This window comes from Mytilus trossulus, chromosome 14 (genome assembly GCF_036588685.1).
Source record: "Mytilus trossulus isolate FHL-02 chromosome 14, PNRI_Mtr1.1.1.hap1, whole genome shotgun sequence".
In the NCBI taxonomy this organism is placed as follows: domain Eukaryota; kingdom Metazoa; phylum Mollusca; class Bivalvia; order Mytilida; family Mytilidae; genus Mytilus; species Mytilus trossulus.
In genome coordinates, this window is record NC_086386.1 from 2,965,625 (window position 1) to 2,990,769 (window position 25,145).

At 33.3% G+C, this 25,145-nt stretch overlaps 1 protein-coding gene across 1 annotated transcript in view; it reads right to left on the minus strand.

Moving 5' to 3' along the window:
* Positions 1-2,602: 2,602 nt before the first annotated feature.
* LOC134696894 (uncharacterized) overlaps positions 2,603-25,145 on the minus strand; it is a 272,055-nt gene continuing 249,512 nt past the window's right edge. The window contains exons 10-14 of the mRNA XM_063558855.1: positions 22,767-23,294; positions 15,772-15,878; positions 7,868-9,087; positions 6,059-6,132; positions 2,603-2,889 (exon numbers count right to left, since the gene is read on the minus strand). Of these exons, the coding sequence (XP_063414925.1) occupies positions 2,603-2,889; positions 6,059-6,132; positions 7,868-9,087; positions 15,772-15,878; positions 22,767-23,294 (2,216 nt within the window). The remainder of the gene's footprint in view (positions 2,890-6,058; positions 6,133-7,867; positions 9,088-15,771; positions 15,879-22,766; positions 23,295-25,145) is intronic.

Consider the following 25,145-nt stretch of genomic DNA (forward strand, 5'->3'; position numbering starts at 1 on the left):
TATGACAGTCGTTTTCCATTCGTTACAATGTAGTTGTGTTAGAGCTTTTCATTTTGCCATTTTATAAAAGACTGTAATGTAAACATATGTATATATAGTGGATTGGGAAACAAGTATTGCACTTAATATGAATCCCTTTCCACTATGCAGGTGGGAGTGCTGCCATGTAGCAGCATAAACCTGCTCTGTTTCGAAATATACATGGGTGTCTTTAACGTGCAAGGGATATGGCTCTCTCCTAACACTGGACAGCCATTCATCGTCCTCTTCCGACGGACTATCATCACTTCCTAAAGACCATACTCGCAAATGGTGTCAAAGGAGAGCCGAAAGTTCAATCCCTGAAATTTTCATCCCGCTACGGGAATCGAACCAGGAACCTTTGTGTTAGTAGTCCGATGCACTTACCACTACACCACGGTTCTTTCCATTTTGTATTTCCTTTGTTCAGTATTTTGTTATTATACTTGTTTCTATTTTCGCTGATTAAGTATATATGATTTTTTTTAGGGGGCAACTAAAGTTTGCCTGCAGGTGTGTGGTGTGCTTAAGACCCATTAATTGCATTATAAAGTTGAGAATGGAAATGGGGAATGTATCAAAGAGACAACAACACGACCATAGAAAAAAATAACAGCAGAAGGTCACCAACAGGTCGTTAATGTAAGAAGATATTCCCGCACCAGGAGGCGCCCTCCAGCTGGCCCCTAAACAAATATATACTAGTTCAGTGATAATGAACGCCATACTAATTTCCAAATTGTACACAAGAAACTAAAATCAAAATAATACAAGACTGACAAAGACCAGAGGCTCCAGAGGCTTCTGCTGTTTTCTGCACTTTAGTCGGGTTGTAGTCTTTTTGACACATTCTCAATTTGTTTTGCATATTTTTCAGTAAAGTGTATTTGTTAAGTGGGTTGTTGGTGTCTTCGTCTATTCTTCTTTATTGTCAGGATTTTGTCTGATTATTTTGGATCAGTTCTCTGTGTGATTGCTTCTTTAGTATATCATGTTCTTTATCATAACATTTAACATCTAAAAATATCCAACGGCTTACTGTAATTGAATTCTAAGTTATAAATGGCGACACTTAATTCTATTTTCAATAAACCATACTATATGTTAAAATGATATGATACTAAAATCAAAACTATACATAAATTAAACTCTTTATTGATAATATCTTGTCATCTATTTAAAAAAAAAACTAAATAGATATGAAGATACCAGTGTTATGACCTATTACTGGTGAAGATGTTAAGCTGGAGTCACACATTCACGATTAATACTGCCACCCTTGACAGAACCATTCCCGATTAAAATTTGTCAAAAGTCTGATCAAGTTTATGTGAATCGTGAATGGAAATTCAAACTTTAATTAAAACTTGTAAAACAAATAATTTAATCTTGACACCAATCAGATATTGTTCAGGAAGCGTCGATATTATACCGTTTTTAAGCGAATGAATCCCGATAATTCTTTTCTCAATCCGCTTCTAATCCAATTGTATTTTTCACCTAGTAAAATTCGACCGAGTCTGTCACGACTGCGTTCCGATTCTACCGAATGTAATCTGACTGATATAAGACAGTGACCAGACAATTAACCGACACTGAGGGAAGTTATCCGTTCTTAAACTGTCTGCATACTAGGGATGATCACGGTCCGGTATATCGCATTGTAAACGGCTTTGTCTGATCTCAGTCGTATTGCATTTTAAGATTGTCGGGACTCTGACGTATTAATAACGAGACTGTTCCGGAACGATTTCGGCAAAAACGGTTCGTAATCAAAAAGAACAGGATCCAATTTTGATTCAATCGGCAGAAAAACAACAATGAAAAATTTCCCACATCATTCCCATTCAACAGGCACCGTTAGGAATACACCGAACACTTTAAGGATTTTGACCCGATCCAGCAGAATCTGTCACGACATAGACATGATTGCAATCCGACTAGACAAAATCGGCTGAGTTCCCCCTAATGTTACGGGACGCACGTAACTGTCGGGGGGCTTCGTCGAACTATTCGGACCCATCCCGACCCGTAGGAATCTGTTACGAACTTAAACGACTGTGTTTAGACAATGATAGGACATTCCAGATAATTGAGGATAGTAATCCGACTTTTTCACTTTTCGTGTCGTATCGCTGTCTGATTTCAAACGGGAGCAATAATCGTTAATGTGTGAACCCCGCATTAACCGCATAAGCTGTGACTAAATATGATGAAAACATGTTAGTTTACAGTTTACAAATTAATGGCATTTAAAAATATATGGTAATATATTCATGTTACTAAATATCTCATAGAAGAAAGATGGCTTGATCTATTGACAATCTTTCAAAAAATCTTTAAAGACCTGAATGTATTGCTGTCTTATTCTTGAAAACCATGCTTAATAAATGATCTTTTGTTCTGACCAAGATTAATTTTGTATTCCTTTCTTTTATTTATTACCCTTTACTTTAGTTGCAATACTGCGTCTTTTAAATTCATGCAAAGTTTCCTTTACAACTTGTATTTTATATTTGTGTTTGTTTTACCGAAACATCATTTTATTGTATAGGCGTTTCAACAAGAACGGAACAATTGGCTATCGCAAATATTTTTTTCTTAAATAGTTTGCACTGGATGGAGCTACACGTTTAAGAGCGACAATAAGGGAGTAAACCGTGTTAACACTTGAACTAGCCTTCCATTTACGTAATATGTCATTAATCTGATCAAACACGTTTCTTGAATATTCGACCATTGTTTTTTGCACTTCATTAAAGCTAAGTCCTAGTTCAATGCCTAACTGGATAGCACTATTTCCTATGCGTTGTGATAGCTCTTCCAACAAATCGTCACCTGGTATGTCATGCAGAGAGTCAGCAACATCTGAAATAAATAAAATATCAATAAATCGTCACCTGGTATATCATGCAGAGAGTCAGCAATATCTGAAACAAATAAAATATCATTACAAATATAGCACTTAGCTGAATCATAAGAAGGAAACATATGAAGTTCATAAAAGAGGGACAGTTAAACTCATAAATCGAAAATAAACTGACTACGCCTGGCTTAAAATGAAACAAACATACAAACAAAAGAACACATAACACAACATACAAAGAATACATCACGAACCACGAAATTGTATATGATCCTAATCACTATGAAAACAAATAAATGTTTCAACAAAGAAATAAATAGCATTAAGACAAAATTATAAATGTTTCGAAACGTTAATCTATTTAAAAAAAAGTCGGAAAGAAGGTAATAGATTCCAAAGGAACTACAAAAAAATACAAAGGATTTTATACCTTAAGAGTAGATTACCTTAGCCCTATTTGGCAAACCTTCAGGATTTGTTAACTCCTTAATGCTATTCAACTTCGTACTTTATTTGGCCGTGTTATTCGAGCGTCATTGATGGTTGACTGCTGTATTTGGACATTTTTACCGATTAAGTTTTTTTTTTGTTCACGCATTGTTGTCAATATAATGAAAATTTGATGCGACTGTCATACAAGTACGAGGTTAAGCTAGCTTTAAATCCAGGTTCAATCCATCATGTTCTACATAAGAAATTGCATGTACCAAGTCAGTAATATGACAGTTGTTATCCATTCGTTTGATTTGTTTGAGCTTTTGATTTCGCCAATTGATTTGGGAGTTTTCGTTTCGAATTTCCGTCGGAGTTCGGTATTTTGGTGTTTGTATTTTGGATAGAGGAAACGTGAGTATGGTGCAAATGTAAAATGTCAAACCTGGTATTTATGATGAGTTTACTTATGACTAGATGAATCAGCGTATTTCTATAAGCAATTACTTTATATAAAAAAAGTAATGAATGTTCTCATTTATAAAAGACGACTAGTACATGTAAATCAACAGCTTGATTTGCGATGTAACACAAATCATGATAAAACAACATATGATGACTGCTCGTGTTTAATTTCACTTATTCGAAATTTTAATACGAGCTTTAAATGTAGTTCGCTAGACGCGTGTTTTGTCCATACAAGACTAACAATAAAACTAATATGGGTCTACTTTGCTTGTATTGTATGCTTCTTTATACTGATATTACTGAAAACAAGTTTTTTTCATTTGCGTTTTTAGTTCTAATTTATCATGTATTCTCCTTCAAATCTAACAATCTGTAATTTTCAAAATAACTGTAGCGTTTTATGATTTCAAAAAGGCATGCCTTCAATCAAACAAGCGTTTCGTGTACCTTAGATTCATCAAAGGCACTTGAATCAAAACTGTTAGAAAAGCAAAATAAAAACAATATGACTAGTATTGAAAGGCGCATACTCTAAACGGGCGGAGGTAGTGATTGGTTTATCAGTGCATGTTACGGAAAATTCATCGTTATATAACTGGAAATGTACATGAAATGTACTTCATATGTCCAATATTAGGTAATTGTCACAAAAAGAAATATAAAGCTTATATAGAACGTTATTATATTTACGAAGTAATGTAGTGTCTTCTCTAAAAATCTGAAAAAGAAATTGTTAGACGTTAAAAAGAAAAAAACGTGTGTAAGGTAGCACAATATTTCTTTACTCCAATCAGACAACTTTAAACTAGAGCTTAATTCGTTAAAAACTACATTTGCCTGACAAAACTGAATGTGTCACAATTGAATAAATCAGGATTTTCCTGCATGTACCCCCATTAACTTCAATACAATTTACACATGTACCATGAAGTTACTTCAAGATTGGCCTTTAATACTAAATCAATTAGGTTTTGACCAGTTGGACATCATTCAATTTCAGCAATTCTAAATACAATTACAAAAATGCACACCGTATGCATAAAATTTTTTTTAACATTGATTTTTATTAATTTATCACTTAGAGTACTTTTATTTTTGATTGTTACTAAAAGTAATAAGTTGGTCAGTCTAGGTGATCAGTACGGGTAATTTCTAGAGTTATAATTGTATACATATTGACAACATGGTGTTTTACACTTAGTGATTTTTTTTGTTTTGGTTTGAAAATGAATTTTTAAAAGATTCATATTGAAACATCCCACAAGAAATTCTAATACCCTAACATTATTCTATATTTTGATTTTCCCTATGTCTACAAATAGTTATTTTGCCTTTTTCTCTTGGCATTTCCAATATAGAAATGCATTTTTATTTGGATTCGTTATCTTCATTTTTCCATATATCCCAAATCTACCTCTTTTTCATAAATATTATTTTTATTGCTGGTCAGTGGTCATAAATCTATCAAGTGATTCCATTGATTAACCACACAGCACTGTCCACGTGTGCTAATCTTGTGTCAGTCAGACACCCGCATTTGTTTATAAAACTAATTGTCATCAAAACTCATTTACAGTGAAAGATATGTAAGTCTAATGCATCAACGTTTGTAACGTTCATTCTGATTGGATAACGTCACTTTGTAACATGGCATCAATTGACATTCTCATTAGAATGGAGATAACAATATTGTATTTTAAGCTCTGACGGCATCAATTGGGGATTTGATGGTCGCAAATACCCTTTTCCTGTCTCCGCTAATACGTCACCAGTAAACTTAATTTGAGACCATCAAATCCCCAAATACCTGGGTATAAAAATACAGTGTTTGTATAAATATGACAATAGTTGTAATAAAACATACTTGACAGATTGAATGTTTGCTGACGTTTGCTGTTTGTAAAGCCCTATATATATCAAGCAAGGAAGGTTTTTGAAGATCACAGGACTTTTTTTCTCTCCAAAAGTGTAGCGTCATAAACATGATACCGAGTGGATTATGAGTACTGCTAAACTGGTATTCAAATCTCCTCCACTCCTTTATTACGTTGTTAGTATCATCTAGCTGGCGCAGTACCTTCTCAAACAACTGAATATCAATCTCACTTGTTAATCTCATCAGATGTTTATCATTTGGGATTTGATTTAACATTGTCTCATCAGGACCTGGAAAAATATCCGAAGCTATAAACTAGTTAACGTATATATGTGCATTTATCGGAGCAAGAAAACTAGCCCATCTTTGCATTTAAATGATCTTTCACTTCTTACCATGCCCATGTACAACACGATGACCAAGAATCGCTAGAAGGTAGCCACCGGAAACAGAAGAGCCTGCTTCGTACCTGTAACAGAGTCAGTTAGATGCTTTCGAGATATATCTCTGCAAATCTTACCTCAATATGTAAGATGTAGAAAGGAGACCGATTATGTTGCATTTCCAGCTTTATATACGTATACCTGTCATGCAAATGCGGAATAACAAAAGGGAATAACATACAAACGTTAGGTGATCACATTGAACATATATATATATTTATATATGAAGATTAACGATACTATTTTGTGTGCTCTGGATGCACAGTACGAGAACCAATGCTCGACGTCAAAATATTCGAAATCTTTAACAAAATATAGACACTGCAGAGCTGAAAGGAAACAAAAGGAAACAAACGTAAAGCCACATAAGTACCTTGAATCAGAGCTATGAATGTGGGTTATATGATTTCGTTTTCGGAAATTAAAATTATATTCATAATGTCAATTGCAACCCTACATCAAGAGGTACCAAAACATCGCTTCTTAAGGTAAACGTGAGGGGCTCATTAATAGACAGAAGTCCTAACTATATATCAAAAGCTGTACATAAATTGACAGAAACATTTAAAAAATGTGCCGGGAACACCTTATTCTCTGAAACTAGTTTGATTTAAAATACGACCCACGATATATTTTAAAATCGCGATTATAACGCTGATGGAATGCTTGTTCCCACAGGTATCAATTTTTTTAGCTTTGATGTTATATTGAATTAATTGCATATTAATTTTTATTTCAATCATCAATATCTGTAATGGTTTCTTTTGGTTCAAATTTGCTATCGATTTGAAGTTGCGATAACATTTCAAAGTGATTAAGCCGAATTACACTATTACTGTTTGCAATAGTTATTCTGAATATTAAGGATTTTCTTATCCCATGCATAGATAAGTTAACCGTAGCCGTATTTTTCACTACTTTCACCAATGATTGTCAACATTTTACTCGTTTGACTTTCTTTACTATTTTGAACCGAGCGTCACTGATGAGTCTTATGTGTTTTTCTTTGTCCTGGATGTTCTTGTATTGATTTGTACTGTAGTCCTGTCATGTAATGTTGTCATTTTAATGTTAAATTTAATATTGCAATAAGAGCGTGAGGTTTGGCTAGCTACAAAACCAGGTTCAACCCACCTTTTTTGTTTAAAAAATATACCGTACCAAGTAGGGAAATGACCAGTGTTATATTAAAGTTCGTGTCTGTGTGTGTTATTGTTGCGTGTTGTGTTTTTGTTGTGTAGTAGTTCTCCTCTTATATTTGATGTGTTTCCTTAGTTTTAGTTTGTAACCCGGAAATATTTTTTTTCTCATTCGATTTATGAATTTCGAACACCGGTATATTACTGTTGCATTTATTCAAATGTAAAGAAACAATGCAACCCCATAACAAAGTCTCAAAAAAATTTCTAATGTTTTTATCTTACCTCGACAGTCAGTTGAACACGTTTTGTGTGTCTGAAAAATAATATTTATTAAGAATTTATGTAAAACAATTTATGCAATATCAAATTTCAAATGCATTAATCAAATTAAATTATGTTTAGTTATATCACTTAGAAATCTGGTAGATTTTACCAGTTTTCACGTATAAAAATAAATAAATAAAAATATTTATAAAATATAAAAATGTACTAGATACGTCAAAAATATCATCTAAATAATTTATGGTAGATTATCATTTATTCTCTCTCCTGGATTAAATAGGATCGATAAAACCAGACATAAGAACTTACTTTATTAAAAATCCAGCTTAACAAGTACTTTCTATTATGTTCCCCTCCGTGCATGCATTTCCAACAACCCTTCAAAGTGTTTGCCTCAGATATAGCTAAATGACAAACAGTGTCATTGCAAATCAAGCCGCTTCTTAACTCAAACAAATTCTTGATATCGGCTAGTTTCTTTTTCTTTCCAAAACTGTTATAATAAAACAATAGAGACGATTCAAGAGTTTGTGTCAGACATTCCTGTATGCTTGCTGCAATATCAGGTGATATATAATCTTTAGATTCCTTATTTGATAGATACACCATAATTCGTTTGTCTTCTAACTTCAAACGTAGTTCGTTGTCGTCACCTGCAAGTAAGATTGCAGCCTTTTGATAAAGACATGGTTTTCCGTCTTCATTCTCCTTAAAAGTCCAAATACTTGCTGCTCCTCCAATGATTTTGTAAGCAAGAGAAGTGGGAATAGATTGCATGGATAATGAATATATCAAACATATTGTTTTATCACTCAATTCATGAAGGTCTATAAAGTCATCCGGACAATCAGATCTAACCATACAAGGAACAAGATAAAAATCAGCAGCAGGAGGACTTCGATTTACTCCTTTTGGGACTACAAGAATATCCAAGTGAGCAAATAAGCATATAAGATAGTATTTTGTCTCGTTATCTATAATGTATCGTTGACATTCATGTTGTTCCCATAAAAGTAGAAGATCTTTTTTGAAGATTTTTCCAGATTTTCTCAATGTTTGCAAAATTTTTTGAAGATTTGTTTCTTTTGACCAAAAGATGTCATCGGTGATAAACGCTCTGAGAATGTTAACTAATGCAGGTGGATGGATTATTATAAACTTGTTTAAACCCGGCAGATCGTAATATATCAGTTTACCTAGGGAATGGTGAGCTAATAAGAAATATTCAAACTGATCCTCGTCTAATGCTAGATCACCATTCAGCTTGTTCACATCTCCAAGCTGTTCTTTGTAAATCAAATGAATGCTCTTCAATCTCATGTTTGAAATTTGAATTTCCAGTGGTACCCATAGCATTGGTCTCCGTATACCCCATGAAGACTGTTGCATTGCAAAACAAACCACCCTATCAGTCATTTCCTTTATTTCAGGGTCTTTGGGATCTCGCGAATTTATAAAATACACAGTCTCGAGAACCATGTGGCTTTTTTTCTCATATGTAGAGAACATCTGCTGAACAGTTTCGATAAATTTGCTTTTCAGTGCCATAAGGTTTGTCTGAAAGGATAAAGAGCTTAAAGTAAAATCAATTAGGAAAACCATATATTCTGTCAAAAGAATTTTTGGAAAACATGAACGGTAATAAAAAAACAATAGAGCAAACACAATGGACTTGAAAAAAACTAGAAGTGTAATCCAGGACAAAACGGTACTTGAAGATTGCCACCAATCTTATCCTCATAATAACATTATAACCTACGCGTTTTCTCTTATGCCCGCGTCACACTGTCCCGATTTTTATATACGATGGACACCCGAATGCGAAAATTGTAAGTTCGTACGAAGTTGGTCCCGATCTCGTTAAAATACCAAAAAGTGACCGAAGCAAGTACGATGAATAACGAAGTCTATACGATGGTGCCGAAATTATGTACGATAGCAAAGGATGGACATACGAAGGTTAACCGAAGACGGGTATTTAAGTTTCATATCTCAGCCGAAGCCTACACGATGGATCACGAAAGCTATACGATGGATTACGAAGGCTACACGATAGATTACGATGATGGCGCGATGTCCATACGAAGTCTATAAGATACAAGTATACAAACGATCGAAAAATGTGTTCTACCTGCTTTAAACTTTTTTATGAAAACGAACAGAATTTCGACAACATATCGTTTCTGTACAAGTCTGCCATGCATGGCGGGAAATCGATCTTTTTGTCTAATTCTTATAAAACTTAAATTATTATCCCCTCGCCTACTACATATAAGTTGCGAGTAGACAACATTGTTATGGACACTCCAGAACCAAAATGCCCAAAAATTGGTATGGTGTTACTCGTTAAGAATATCTTAAGCGCTATTGACTTTAAAGTTCAAAGGTCAAGGTCACAGTAGCAGTTGTAATACAAGGCAATATCACCCTTGTGGACACTCTAAAACCAGTATGCTTCAAAAGATTTAACCACATTTGGTATATTGTTCCTCCTGTTAATGATCTGACATTTTTTTTACGTTCAAGGCCAAAGGTCAAGGTCATGCAGATGGACTTGTTTTTTTTTCTCCTTGAAAGAGCATAATACACAGGAAATTGTTTGCTCATTTTTTACCTGCTGGTTCTAAGGACAAAATTAAAGGTATCTCCAGTTACTGAATGTTTTGGTTGATTATTAAAAAAAAATTATGTATCAAATATGCCTATTCCATTCACCATGTTCTGCATGTGTCACATACAAATATAGTGTCCATATTTGTCCCCAATATGTTACATACGAGGGGATGTCACGCTCGGCATTGCCTTGTGTGAAGTGTAAAATGTTTGCACTATTCTGAATAATCACTCATAATTATGCCCATGTTTACTGATCTATCTTAAAGGTAAGGTAATGGGTTTGTTGATCCCTTTTATTCAAAAAGAGCTCTTTCCAGGAGAATATCATAATAGTATAGACAAAAGGAAGGATGTGGGGAAAGCAACAAATGCGGCAAGGTATGACATATAGAAAACAGAAAGGTTATAGAGTAAACATTCGTGTGACAACAACTCAGACGATACATAAAAAATCAGAATAATGAAGAAAAACTTGGTTTCCCTATATACGTGTACCTGCAGTGTTGATGTACGAGGCGCGTTTATTATTTTCATTATGTTACTTGATATGAAAAATTGACAAAAAATATTATTTTACTAGTAAAAGTAAATCCTGAGCCTGAAATAGCTGCTCTTTTTGTTCCATTTGAATTAATAGAAACAACGCTGTCGCCTTTCATAAAGAATCATATGATATGAGCTCCATGTTTTATGAACGTCTTTCTTAACTGTCGTATTAGACTGACCAGTGCATATCGCGCATGCCATTTTAAATGTATTTAAGCGCGAAAATTAACTTACATGTAGCTGGATTTATTGCCGTCGTAGTTCCATCTTGTCGCCTTCGTACTTTTATTCCATGGCAACACGACGGGATTACGAGGTCTTCACGAAGTCGTGTTGCCATCGTAAGACCTTCGGGTAGCTTCGTGATTCATTCGTGTAGACATCGTAATGTCAAAATTGTCCGTTGGAAACGATGGAAACACGAATGCAATACGATGTTCTAAGATGCATTCCCGGTGACATTATGATGGTGGGGATGGTGATACGAACTCAATACGAACCCTCAATGTCGGACTCACCTTCGGGGATTTTTTAACATGTTAAAAAATTTAGAACCCTTCCCGAAGTTGTCCCCGAAGACTAAAAAAAGTGGCCGATGGTTCTACGACGGTAAAAGATGGCACTACGAATAGCCCGATCTGGATACGATCAGTCCCGATTTTGAAAATATCCATAATCGCGTACCCATCGGCGTAAAAATCGGGACAGTGTGACGCGGGCATTAGAAATGTTCATATCAGAACACATCAAACACTAATCGACTGTCATAACCCTTGATATGCGCACCTTTTAATGTAAGTGATAACACCAGGGAAATAATTCAATAGCTGGGGCAAAGAGACTGTAGTCCTAAATAATAAGCCGTATAAACCTTATACATACCAAGTGCGAAATTGGCGGTCGAAAGAACATGGTTACATGATATAATGATACGTGCTCTATTAGGAATTTGAATATGCAGTTCATGTGGGTTCATATAATGAAACGGTAATTTGGAGATCTTATATATAGTCGCAATGTCAGTAAGCTAACATTTCCGTCATTTCGTCGTTCGTGGAAAGTTGATTATTGGCAATTTTACCGTATCTCCTTATTACATTATGGTTTGCATCCCCACACTTTTAAGTTTTAAGACTTAAACAAATGTGTAGTGAGATACTGAAATGTTACTTTGACAATTATACTAAAAATGTTTTTTTTCCAATTTAGGGGAACAACGTTTACTAAAACTACAAATCAGAAGTAAAAAGATACTCGACCAATAAGCATAAGTCACACTTTTCCTTATGTCTATGGTGATGATGTCGTTAAATGCCCTGATATTGCTACCTTATTAATTAAATATCCCATATCTCCATTTCTCACTCAATCAGTCAACTTGTGTACTTGTACTGTTACAAATACAGTCTCATGTTACTCAACTTCCATTATGAGCACGCGGTAACGTAGAATTTCGTTTTGCGTAACTGCTTATTTTGTGTTCCCTTGGCAGTCCACGTTTTACCTACACTTATGTCGATTTCTATAAAAAATTTAAAGGCAATAATTTAAATTTTAACAACTAAAGTTTCAAGTGACAGATGTAATGTAGCATAAAATATTTAGGTACATTGTAAGAACCATTAAATTTATTTATACTCATTACGAAACAATTGGAAAGCTCGGGGAGTCTCGCCGTTCGTCGTGTTTCTTAAGCTCGTACAAGTACATTTTATATTTTTCGACAATGCATACATATTCAAAGTATAATTATCTACACGTATACTTGTTAACTTGTGCTAAAACCTTCATAGAAGACGGTGAAATTCATATGCTTTTCCCGACGCCTATTTTGTTATTAATATGCCCCTCAGGGTCCCACAAAGCCACATTGTTAATCATCTTCCAGGCGTTTTGTCTTCAAACTTGTACTTGTATATTATTTCCAACTCAACCCCCCCCCCCCCAAAAAAAAACTACTACGACCGAAAACCCATGCAAGCGTAAATTACCATGGGTCTCTTTCTGCCGTTTAAATAATAATTAGTCTATCGTTTGCTTCTAAATTTCGTGAGAATATTTTTTGTAACGAAACCAGTCTGACTAGAACAAGTACCAACTATCAACTTGCGTTTATAGACGCAAGTGGATACTGGAGGCTAGCTTTAATCAGACTATTACGGGACCTGACTTATTTAATTTTATTGCTGCCTAATCAAGTGCAATGTTTTTCTCAGCCTTCGTTAACATTCTAAGAAATTTTAATTATCCTGATGTTGCTGTCTGTCCTGCGAAGACCTGGTTTATACGATTACAAAGCTAGCGCTTTGTTTTTCGAATATTTCCGAAACTATATTGGATTTTCTCTGTTCAGACCAATGCATATCAGATACTGTTTACACTTTGTTATTCGGCAAACTAACCAAGTTAAACTACTTTTTAAATTCCATACTAACAAAGTATTCTCTGTATCAGTATGAGTTTCAACGTCTGTTTGTATTGTGCTTTTTCTCTACATTCTATCCGTATTCTCATACAGATAATTTTTCTTTTTTTTTAATTTTGCCTTAGCAGTGTTTTTGACGACTATTTTACAACAAATGTATAGTAGTACAATTCCCCGTTTTTTCCTCACTTCATACTGAGTTTCTATAAATTATATAATTACTTTCAATACAAAATTTCATGAGGATAATTAGAAGGCGTGCATAATGAATAAGAATATATTGTAATAATTAACCAAGAATAAGAATAAAGGGATAAAACTCAGTCTGTTATGTATAAGAACATATAAAGTTAAATCGTGCAGAAGCTTAAATATAATAAAAACCAGAATATTTAAAAAGTTTAGTTATACATTTTTAAGGTTAGCAATGAGCAGAAGAATTGCCGGGAAACGATAAAGTAAGCAATGTCAAAAAATCCGTTACGTATCAAATGTATCGGCACTCTTCATCTACGGAAAGTTAACTTTAGAATTGTCACATAGTTACCAAAAAATAATAGGTAACTCGTGGCGTGACGTCATTTGGTATCGTGTTACCTTAAGTTTAACTCCATAGACACAAGAAATATCCTGAATTGTTCATGTATCAGCTTTCTACATGCCAATTTTCAGCCTACCTTTTAATTCCTATCGCAAAAATCTGATTTTAGGAACACAGGTACTACCAAAATAGCTCCTGATTATCCGGAAATCTTAAATTAGTATACTATGAAGCGCATTTGTTCTGAATTTGTATTTCAAAATCACAGTCAAGTAAATACTGGCTCAAAGTGGTCTAAATCTATTTATCTTTCGCCAAAAGTTTCATTTCTGCAAATGTGGTGATTATGTTAGTAAACAAGGGCATCAAAAGTAGGTTTTTGTGTCATAATAAGCCTACCTTTACATACGTTCTAAATTGAAGGGAATAATTGGTGGTCTGACATCTCAAGCATTTGTTTTAGCGTTAAAACATTTCCTTAACATGAGGGCCCAACATAAAAAATGCCAACCATTGTCAGAGATTTTGTTTGCACAGATTGAGTCATTAATTACGGTATGTTTCTAAAGGAATACCTACTAAATTGTACAAATGTATACAGTTTTGGAAGATATTAATTCTACTATCATGAAAAACATATGTTCATATAGTATGCTAGTTGAAGATCATCAATACACACTTCATCTACGGAAAGTTAACTTTAGAATTGTCACATAGTTACCAAAAAATAATAGGTAACTCGTGGCGTGACGTCATTTGGTATCGTGTTACCTTAAGTTTAACTACATAGACACCAGAAATATCCTGAATTGTTCATGTATCAGCTTTCTTCATGCCAATTTTCAGCCTACCTTTTAATTCCTATCGCAAAAATCTGATCTTAGGAACACAGGTACTACCAAAATAGCTCCTGATTATCCGGAAATCTTAAATTAGTATACTATGAAGCGCATTTGTTCTGAATTTGTATTTCAAAATCACAGTCAAGTAAATACTGGCTCAAAGTGGTCTAAATCTATTTATCTTTCGCCAAAAGTTTCATTTCTGCAAATGTGTTGATTATGTAAGTAAACAAAGGCATCAAAAGTAGGTTTTTGTGTCATAATAAGCCTACCTTTACATACGTTCTAAATTGAAGGGAATAATTGGTGGTCTGACATCGCAAGCATTTGTTTTAGCGTTAAAACATTTCCTTAACATGAGAGCCCAACATAAAAAATGCCAACCATTGTCAGAGATTTTGTTTGCACAGATTGAGTCATTAATTACGGTATGTTTCTAAAGGAATACCTACTAAATTGTACAAATGTATACAGTTTTGGAAGATATTAATTCTACTATCATGAAAAACATATGTTCATATAGTATGCTAGTTGAAGATCATCAATACACACTTCATCTACGGAAAGTTAACTTTAGAATTGTCACATAGTTACCAAAAATAATAGGTAACTCGTGGCGTGACGTCATTTGGTATCGTGTTACCTTAAGTTTAACTACATAGACACCAGAAATATCCTGAATTGTTCATGTATCAGCTTTCTTCATGCCAATTTTCAGCCTACCTTTTAATTCCTATCGCAAAAATCTGATCTTAGGAACACAGGTACTACCAAAATAGCTCCTGATTATCCGGAAATCTTAAATTAGTATACTATGAAGCGCATTTGTTCTGAATTTGTATTTCAAAATCACAGTCAAGTAAATACTGGCTCAAAGTTGTCTAAATCCTATTTATCTTTCGCCAAAAGTTTCATTTCTGCAAATGTGTTGATTATGTAAGTAAACAAGGGCATCAAAAGTAGGTTTTTGTGTCAAAATATATAAGCCTACCTTTACATACGTTCTAAATTGAAGGGAATAATTGGTGGTCTGACATCTCAAGCATTTGTTTTAGCGTTAAAACATTTCCTTAACATGAGGGCCCAACATAAAAAATGCCAACCATTGTCAGAGATTTTGTTTGCACAGATTGAGTCATTAATTACGGTATGTTTCTAAAGGAATACCTACTAAATTGTACAAATGTATACAGTCTTGGAAGATATTAATTCTACTATCATGAAAAACATATGTTCATATAGTATGCTAGTTGAAGATCATCAATACACACCTGATCACAACTATCCTTGTGTGTTGCTGCAAAAAGAATCTTTGGCATAATGTCTCCTGTATCCTCAGCGTAGGTCAGAATCGAATCAACCCAGTGCTTTAATATTACTGTAAATAATTAAATCATCATTACTTTTGAGATGTATAGAAAAGAGCTAACATTTCAGATAAATCAAATAACTACATCCAAATAATCACATTGAGAATCCGAAAATTATCTATATATTAAGTATTTTAAACAAACCTATGAAAATATATAGTATATACTGTGGATTCATTTATTTTCGTGGGTATCAATTTTCGTGGATTAAGGAAAACTTACAATTTCGTGGATATTTGAATTCGTGGTTTGTCGATTTCTGTGTACAAAGCGTATAGGAAATTTGTAATTCGTTGAACATTTGAATTCGTGGTTCACCTGTACCCACGAAAGCCACGACAATTGGTATCCAACGAATAATAATGAATCCACAGTACTACTATTCTAAAACTATTCCAGAAAGAAACCCACACATATATAATTTAGAAAGTTTGATCTGTTTTTTACCATGATAAGAATAGTATTGTATTGGTAAAGGAAACAATCTGTTCATATGTTATTATCACGATTTGATAAACAAAAACCAAACGATATTTTTATCCGGATAGTTTTAGACCTACATGGTGTATTGCTATGTGCTAATATTTTTCATAAGGTGATATGTAAAAACGACAGATGGAGTATACCAAAGTAACAAAATTAGTTAAAACTAAAGAATGAATCTCCATTATTCAAAGCTCGGATTCCTTTAAGGCATTGGTAATAGGTCTTCATCCTTATAATCAGCTATGGATTTTTAAATATTTTGGCCTTGAGCATCACAGAACAGACAATGATTGTCGAAACGCGCATCTTGGGAATAACTATGTGGTACCGTTTTTGCTGATAAGGAATTTTCAAAATAATTTAGAATTAAGTTATATATCTCCCTCATACAAAGCTCTTATTTCTAAAACGGATTTGGCAATACTTTTTGTCCTTTTGAGTTAAAACCCTCTATCTCTTCAATTAGCTTAGGTTTTTAAAATATTTTGGTCTCGAGCATCACTAAAGAGACATTGATTGTTAAAATGTGCATCTGGTGCAGAAAAGTAAGTTATGTTTTTTTTTATTACAACACTCTTAAACTATCATGTTTTGAAATAATGAACTTTGTAATAAAGAACTAGGGTTAAAAGACATAGGGTATACGTAGTACAGTTTACAATGCTTCATTTAGATACACATAATATGTATATATATATAATGGTTTTCTTTTATAAATTGTTATTTGGAAGGAGAGCTGTCTCATTGGAACTCATACCACATCTTCCCATATCTATATAATAAAAATGAGAATGGAAATGGGGAATGTGTCAAAGAGACAACAACCCGACCAAATAAAAAACAACAGCAGAAGGTCACCAACAGGTCTTCAATGTAGCGAGAAATTCCCGCACCCGGAGGCGTCCTTCAGCTAACATGTATAGCACTAGGCGATATTTCGATTCGGACAAACTGAATAATTATGAGGTTGGTTAACAGTTTCCGTCCAATTTGAAAAAAAACAAAATGATTTTAAGGCTGCAAACCTTTTAGGTTGCATTTCTGTAATTATTGACAATGCTATTTCCAAGAACTTTTTTCTCGGCTAAATTTGTACCACTTTTACTTTGTTGTTTGTTTTTTTTCTTTATCCTAGAATGGGAAGTTCTAACACTACATTCTTTTCGAATGACAAAATATAAGAATGTGTTGCATATTTTTAACGTATATACGGCCCGAACTGTAACGAGTTTAAACTTAAACTTAAATTTGTAACTACTACTACCTAGACTAAAGGTGCCCCACATAATTCAATTTGACCGATATTAATATGTATACTAACTAGTAATAGTTAAAAGTTATGTCCCTGGGAAATGACACAAAGAGATTATATGTGGGATCCAGTACGTCAACAGAATGAGGATCTATGAATGGTATATATCTTCCTTAAAGATGTTTGGTTAGGGAAACAGCTGTTTTTACAAAGTGTAACCTTTAATTGGATATGAATATCAACCCTTTGTTGTACTAGAACTAAACACGAGGATTCATTTTCAACGTGCTATATATCTAGTTCACAAATTACATTCACACTACTTGTTGGAAGCCACCGTGGATTTGCAACCCATACGTGCTTTTCGGAGAAGAAGCAAATGTCAATTTTAGAGTATTTTGATTGACCCAGCGGGTGGTTGACCCCACAACATTCCGCAATCGAGCCGATAACGATACTTCAAGACCACCTAAACTAGGCAAAATTGAAAACTAAGGGACAAGGTGTTATAAAGATGATTCAATATCTTGTAAAAGATAAAAAAAAAAATAAACTCATTGGAATATACAAAGTGTTAAAAATGAATGACACAAGCAGTTGACATATTTCAAGACTCATAGATGTCTAATCATGATCAACATATATCTAAGAGTAACAAAGTAAATGTGGGAATCCTGTGTATGTCAAAAGAAACCGTTTTTCCGATATCTAGCAATACATTTTAGCGGCATCTGAATCCATAGAGTTGCAGTTGTAACTTTGCCATATTAGTAATGTATATATGACAGATTGATTAAAATAAAGGACTAATAAATAAAGGTGTTGATTGTATTGTTTGACAAAATAATATGGTTAAATGGCGTCCGTCACATGTGACAAAGGATTTATTAACCACTTTGTAACGTCACGTATGTGAGGCAAACTTTTGAGGTCTCCTCTCTAGAAGAGAAAACTGTAGTTATGACAAAAAATGTTCAAAAACAAGAAAATTCTACAATTTACAATTTATCCTTTGACTTTGATATAGATAATTGATTTTAAAGGGTACTTTAAAGTCTTTAAAGGACACACGTGTTTAAAGCATAGTTTTACGTCTCAACTTATTCATTAACGATGGTCTAGAAAAGAAAACTGTCGTTATGAATAAATCTATTCAAAAGTTGGATACAACCCCTCGAATGGATGTAAACCTTCAATTTAATGACTACACCTTAAATGAGGGATCAATTTCAAGTGATAAAAAAATTGTTTTGTTTTAAAAACCACTTCTTAGTACAAAAGGGCACATATTCCTATTTTGAAGAAACTTTTCCAAATAACTGTACATCTTTCTAGTATTATATGGTCTAAAAATGTCCAAGAATTTTGTTATTTTTTTTTAAAGTAGGCCTAGGTGACACCCTCTTTGATAAAAGTTGTTCAAAATATAATGAATTTGTCCCCTTTTAAGTTAAAAAAAGTTCTTCTTTTTAAAAGTAAATGTTTATTCATTATTTATAATTTAGACCCTAAAACAACATTATTCTTTTCTTTAATTAGGTATACATTATGTAGGACTCAAATCCATGGTTGGTTCCAAATCCATGGTGGGTTCCGAATCTATGGCAGATATGTATTTTTTTCTAATCTATGCATGGTTTAATCCATGATTTACTAAACCATTTGATAAGTACTTTAACAAACAAGAAGGCAGGGAATTATTAAAAAATAAAATGAACCGTTTGAATTTTCACATAATATTTATTTCATCGTTAATACATCTGTTTTATTTGATGACGATTTAAATTCATACAGTATAGTTATCTTCCACTTTGAAAACTTACTTATATTGTAGATGGCAATACCTTTATTTGGAACGTTTTTCAAATCTATGGATGCCGCTATCGTTAGCGGCAGCGACGATGTAATATGGCGTTATCCAATGGTGACGTAATAGGTTACTATTTTTCACGGAAAATGACGCGATTTTAGGATCTGTCATACACTTGGAGAAAACAAAACTCTGCCATATATTTGACTTGTTAGACGTTTGTAATATCACATTTGCCATTTTAGGAATCTGCCATAGATTTGGAACCCGCCATATATTTGAGTCCTACATATAAAACTAATAGTATCAAAGGTACCAGGATTATAACTTAGTACGCAAGACGCGATATGAGAGCCTAGTTGGTTGAGATGTCTAGCTCATCGGATACAGTGCAAGGCGATTTGGTGACACGATATCTCAGTTGCATGAGTTCGAATCCCAGCGAGGGAAGAACAAAAATTCGCGAAAGCAAATTTAAAGATTTAACGTTGTTTAGCTTATTTTTTAGACTAATTATAAATACAGGCTGTATTATCTTGTATCTTTGTGTAATTTGATTATCACTTTCTTGATTGTTCTATTAAGGATGTATTCTTCTGACATTTCAGTCTCGTTCAGTCTCGTTGAAATCTCGTTCTGGAATTATGTCTAAAACATGAGATACAAGTGTAAAATATGAATGAATTTAAAAAATATAATAATCAAACTCAACTCTGTAAAAAAATTGGGTATTTCCAATGAGTAGTTTTTGAGTAATACATTTTTCAAATTTTATTACCAATCGAGTCAGTCTTTTTAGCCAAAATATCGAGAAAATAGGTGAGGGATACAAAAAATGATTTTACCAGAAACATGTACACATCCCACATCCCTATTTTCTTTTCAAATTTCTTAGATATGTATGTTTTCAATCAATTATAACAAAGAAGTTGAAAAAATATGCAATTTGTACTTAAAACGGAGAAAAATCACAAATTTACAAAATTGACAACATGGTAAATTTGACACAAAAAAGCATCAAAATATGATAAGACTTTCTTATATTAACACCTACCTATAGTTTTTGAAATTAAAATTTATTCAGATTGGTCCCCTTCATCTTTATTGAAAGTATGACAAAAAGTTTAATTGAGGAAATGTGATTTTTTTCATGATTAGAGCCCAAAAATAGGTAAAAACTGATGAAAAATGGGAAAATCATGAAAATTGGGTACTTTCAAAGGGCCGTAGCAAAAAAAGAAGTGCACCACCGTATGATTTTTTCTTCACCAATTATTTTTTTACAGTCATATGAACACAAAAAACAGGTTTAGAAAAAAAGTTTAATTCTAGAAATTTTTGGCTCCTCAGAGGTGTACATCCTTAATAAGAATAACTAAACTTTTGTTACTGATTGTTGATTAAATTTATCATGTTTATTGATTATGGAAAAAAATGAATATTGTATCGGCTGATTAAGTAAGTTTGTTTATTGAATTAATGAGAATTTTATTCAAAATGTAGAATCACTATGAAGAATCTTCACCGTAACAAATAAATAATCAATTCAATCTAGCTTTTTTTTTCAATCATAAAAGTTTTGTAATAAATTGATAAAGATAAGAAAAAAAAATATTCACATAATACAATAACATGCCAAAATGATAAATAAAAAATCATCGTTTAATAATTTATAATAGTTAATACATTTCAAATCTTATTTTAATACTTTGTCTGTGTTGTCCTTATAGATACCGAGTACTATTATTGACGGTACGAGTTGCTTTCATATACAATCAAAGTTGTCTTCTAAGACTGTCCGAGAGGACTCGGTCCGACTAGACTCGGTCCGACTGGTCTCCGGGCCGAGTTGTCATGCATCTATCGTTAATTCGACCTTGTGATACTGTTTATAATGCTTTTTGTTATTTTTTATTTATATGGATCTTGTCTGTACACAAGCTTTGATTATTTGTAATATCTTCAATTTTTTACTTATTCTTACTTCATTTGTATAAACTTGTAGATTATAATTATTTTGTTTAAAACCGTTTTTTTTTCTAAAGTGAATATTGATCAATATTTTTGAAGGGTTAGATATTTCTCAGTGATGTCCTGCCATGGCTTTGTTTGAATTTGTTTGTTCGCTTTTTGGTCATGAATATTTGTCTCTAGTATTTAATTAACTGTGCCTTTGTAATCAGATATCGCAGATCAAATTTATTCGTTCATTGTGTAATCATACGTTTTTTGATTGAGTTAAGTCTGCAAATTGATATTTTATCGTGTGTTTTTCTATGTTGTTATGTTATGCTATTGTTTCAGAAAAAGGGAGAAGAATCCATTAAAACGTTTAATCCCGCTGCAAATGTTTGCACCTGTCCTAAGTCAGGAATCTGATGTACAGTAGTTGTCGTTTGTTTATGTAATATATTACGTGTTTCTCGTTTCTTGTTTTGTTTATATAGATTAGACCGTTGGTTTTCCCGTTTGAATGGTTTTACACTAGTAATTTTGGGGCCCTTTATAGCTTGTTGTTCGGTGTGAGCCAAGGCTCCGTGTTGAAGGTCGTTCTTTAACCTATATTGGTTTACTTTTTAAATTTTTATTTGGAAGGACAGTTGTCTCATTGGCACTCACACCACATCTTTCTATATCTATGTAGCATCATCACTGCTGGTAATCCGATTGATAAAATCTGTTGTAGAGTCATCACTGGTTCAGGCGTACTTATATAATACCTATTTCTGTGACTGTATCTAACGTTGATTTGTAGGATTCTTTACATTAAAAAATCAGCTCATCTGTAACAACTCCATCTTATTGCTTTATGAGCATGTAATATGTTACGACGCTAGCTTAAAATTGACAGACCAACAATGTTAGATCTGGGATTCTAACTTATGATATTGATATATTGTGGCATGCAATCGCCTTGTACCATACCCGACGCGCTGGATCACTTGACCACCTAGGCTCTACTATATCGAAGCTTTCGGTGGTCGGATGTTACCTTTTCTTGTCAGTTTTAATCTAGCGTCGTAATACATTACATGCTGTATGAGGCATGGCGATGGAATGTTTACAGCAGTTATCAAAGGTACATATATTAATAGGGCAGACGCACTGAATTATGTATTGTAAAGGATCCTTCAAATTAATGTAAGATGCAGTCACAATTATATTTATAATTATATAAATAAACATATTATTAGTACGTCTGAACAAGTGACGACTCTACAACAGATTTTCTCCACCTGCAGTGATGATACAATATATTATGACTTTATTTGGCTATTCCATGGAAAGTTTCAAAGTTTCAATCGTTATATTAAAATATAATGCCTTCAAGTTTGGAATAATACTTACATGCAGCGGTAGTTTTTCCATTTGGGTACTCTTTCAAAGGAGTTTCTAGTCCAATCGTTCCGTCAAACATCAGTATGAAAGATCCACTATGGTGTATAAAAAGTTGATGAGTCATATCATACGATCTTTGTCCACCAAAGTCTATCAGATCGGATGGTGCTATACTTATTTTGTATCGACCATTTCTAACTTCATTTAGTATATCATCATGAATAGTATAATATTCTAGCTTCGCAATTTCAGCAACCTGTGAGATGTTTTCTTTTTGCATTTGGCTACTTGAATTATATGGTTCAGTATACAAAATAGATGATTTTTCGGAAGTGAGTTTGTCTTTAGAGATTTCAGATTTCAGGTTTTCAGGTTTTGTCTCCTCTTTTGTCAGCGACGCAAGTTCTGTTTGTTCTAAGATCGGGGATCGTTTATGCCTGGACACTGTTTCAATTCGGCTACAATCAATACTTTTAACAAGATTTAATGTAGGTTGTCCACGAAGAACGCTATCAAGGACTGAATGTCCTCTTTCTCCTGTAATAATACAAATATAATGTTTTTTTTGTTTTTTTTAAGTGGTAGCAAGTTTACACTGTTGTTCTCTTCTTCTGATTTGCAGTGACTAAGACTTAAACTAACACCAACACAATTAATATGTTTCCCTTTTATTGCATTGTGTTTTTTGTTATTTATCTGACAGTTTTTACTTTATTTGTCTTCCTGCTAATATTTTTCGGTTAAATACTCTAACTATGGACGTGACTTGGTATGCATATGTTTCGCTATCGGATCTTTAACTATGAGCATTGCTGGTGCATGTTGGTCATTTATAGGATTCGTTCTAGTCAAAGTTACTACAAACGAGAGGCTCTCAAGAGCCTGAATCGCTCACCTTAATTGTTTTAGTTAAATCTCTCATCAATGATTATTTTGGCTGTTCAATTTATTTAAATGTTCTTTGAATCATCCTATTTCCTTTAAAAGCAAAAAAAATCATTTTCTCCTATGTTCTATTTTAGCCATAGGAGCTATGTTTCTCGGCATACAAGGAAATGAAATATAAAATTTATACTAGATACTCTGAAACTCATTTAGCCTAAGTTTGGCTGAAATTGATACAGCAGTTTCAAAGGAGAAGATTTTTAAAGTAAGTCAACATGATGAACAAATTGTGAAAAAAGTCTTTAAAGGGCAATAACTCCTTAAGAGGTCAATTGAAAATTTTGGTCAAATTGACTTATTTGTAGATCTTACTTTGCATAACACAGTGTATCTGTATCTATAATAATATTCAAGATAATAACCAAAAACTGCAAAATTTCTTTAAAATCATCAATTCAGGGGCATTTTACCTGAAGAACCAGTTACCCAATTCAGCTGACAATTTCAGGACAGGTAGACCTTGAACTAATGAATAATTTAACTTCTTGTCTTATTTGCTCTAAATGCTGGAGTTTTTGAGATATAAGCCAAAAACTGCATTTTACCCTGTGTTCTATTTTTAGCCATAACGGCCATGTTTTTTTACGAAATAAAAAATAAAGCACAGACTTTATTTTATACACCCTACTGATCATTCAGTTGAAGTTTGGTTGAATTTGGTTGAAAAGTTTTAGAGGAGAAGATTTTTTAAAGTTAGCAAATATGATGAACAAATTGTGAAAAATTGTCATTAAAGGACAATAACCCCTTAAGGGATCAATTGACAATTTTAGTCATATTAACTTATTTGTAGATCTTACTTTGTTGATCATTTTTGTTGTTTACAGTTTATCTTTATCTATAATAATATTCAAGATAATGACCAAAAACTGCAAAATTTAAAATTTACTTAAAATTACCAATTAAGTGGCAGCAACCCAACAATGGTTTGTTTGATTCATCTGAGAATTTCAGGGCTGATAGATCCGGTCATAATGAACATTTTCACCTTATTATCAGATTTGCTCTAAATGCTTTCGTTTTTGATATATAAGCCAAAAACTGCATTTGACCCCTATGTTCTATTTTAAGTAACGGCGGTCAAGTTTTTTGACGGATCAAATTCGAAGCACACACTTTGTGCAGGATAATCTAAGGAACAATCATGCAAAGTTTCATTCAAATCCATTCAGTAGTTTCAGAGGAGAAGATGTTTGAAAAATTGTTAACGACGACAACGACGACGACGACGACGACGACGACGGACGCCAAGTGATGAGAAAAGCTCACATGGCCTTTTAGGCCAGGTGAGCAAAAAGTAAAACAACAAAAAAAAACGAATTCTGAGGAAAAATCAAGACAAAAAGTACGTAAACATATGAATAAATCATAAATCACAAACTCACCAAACGAATGGACAACAACTGTCATACTCCCTGAAACAGGCATTTCCCAATGTAGAAA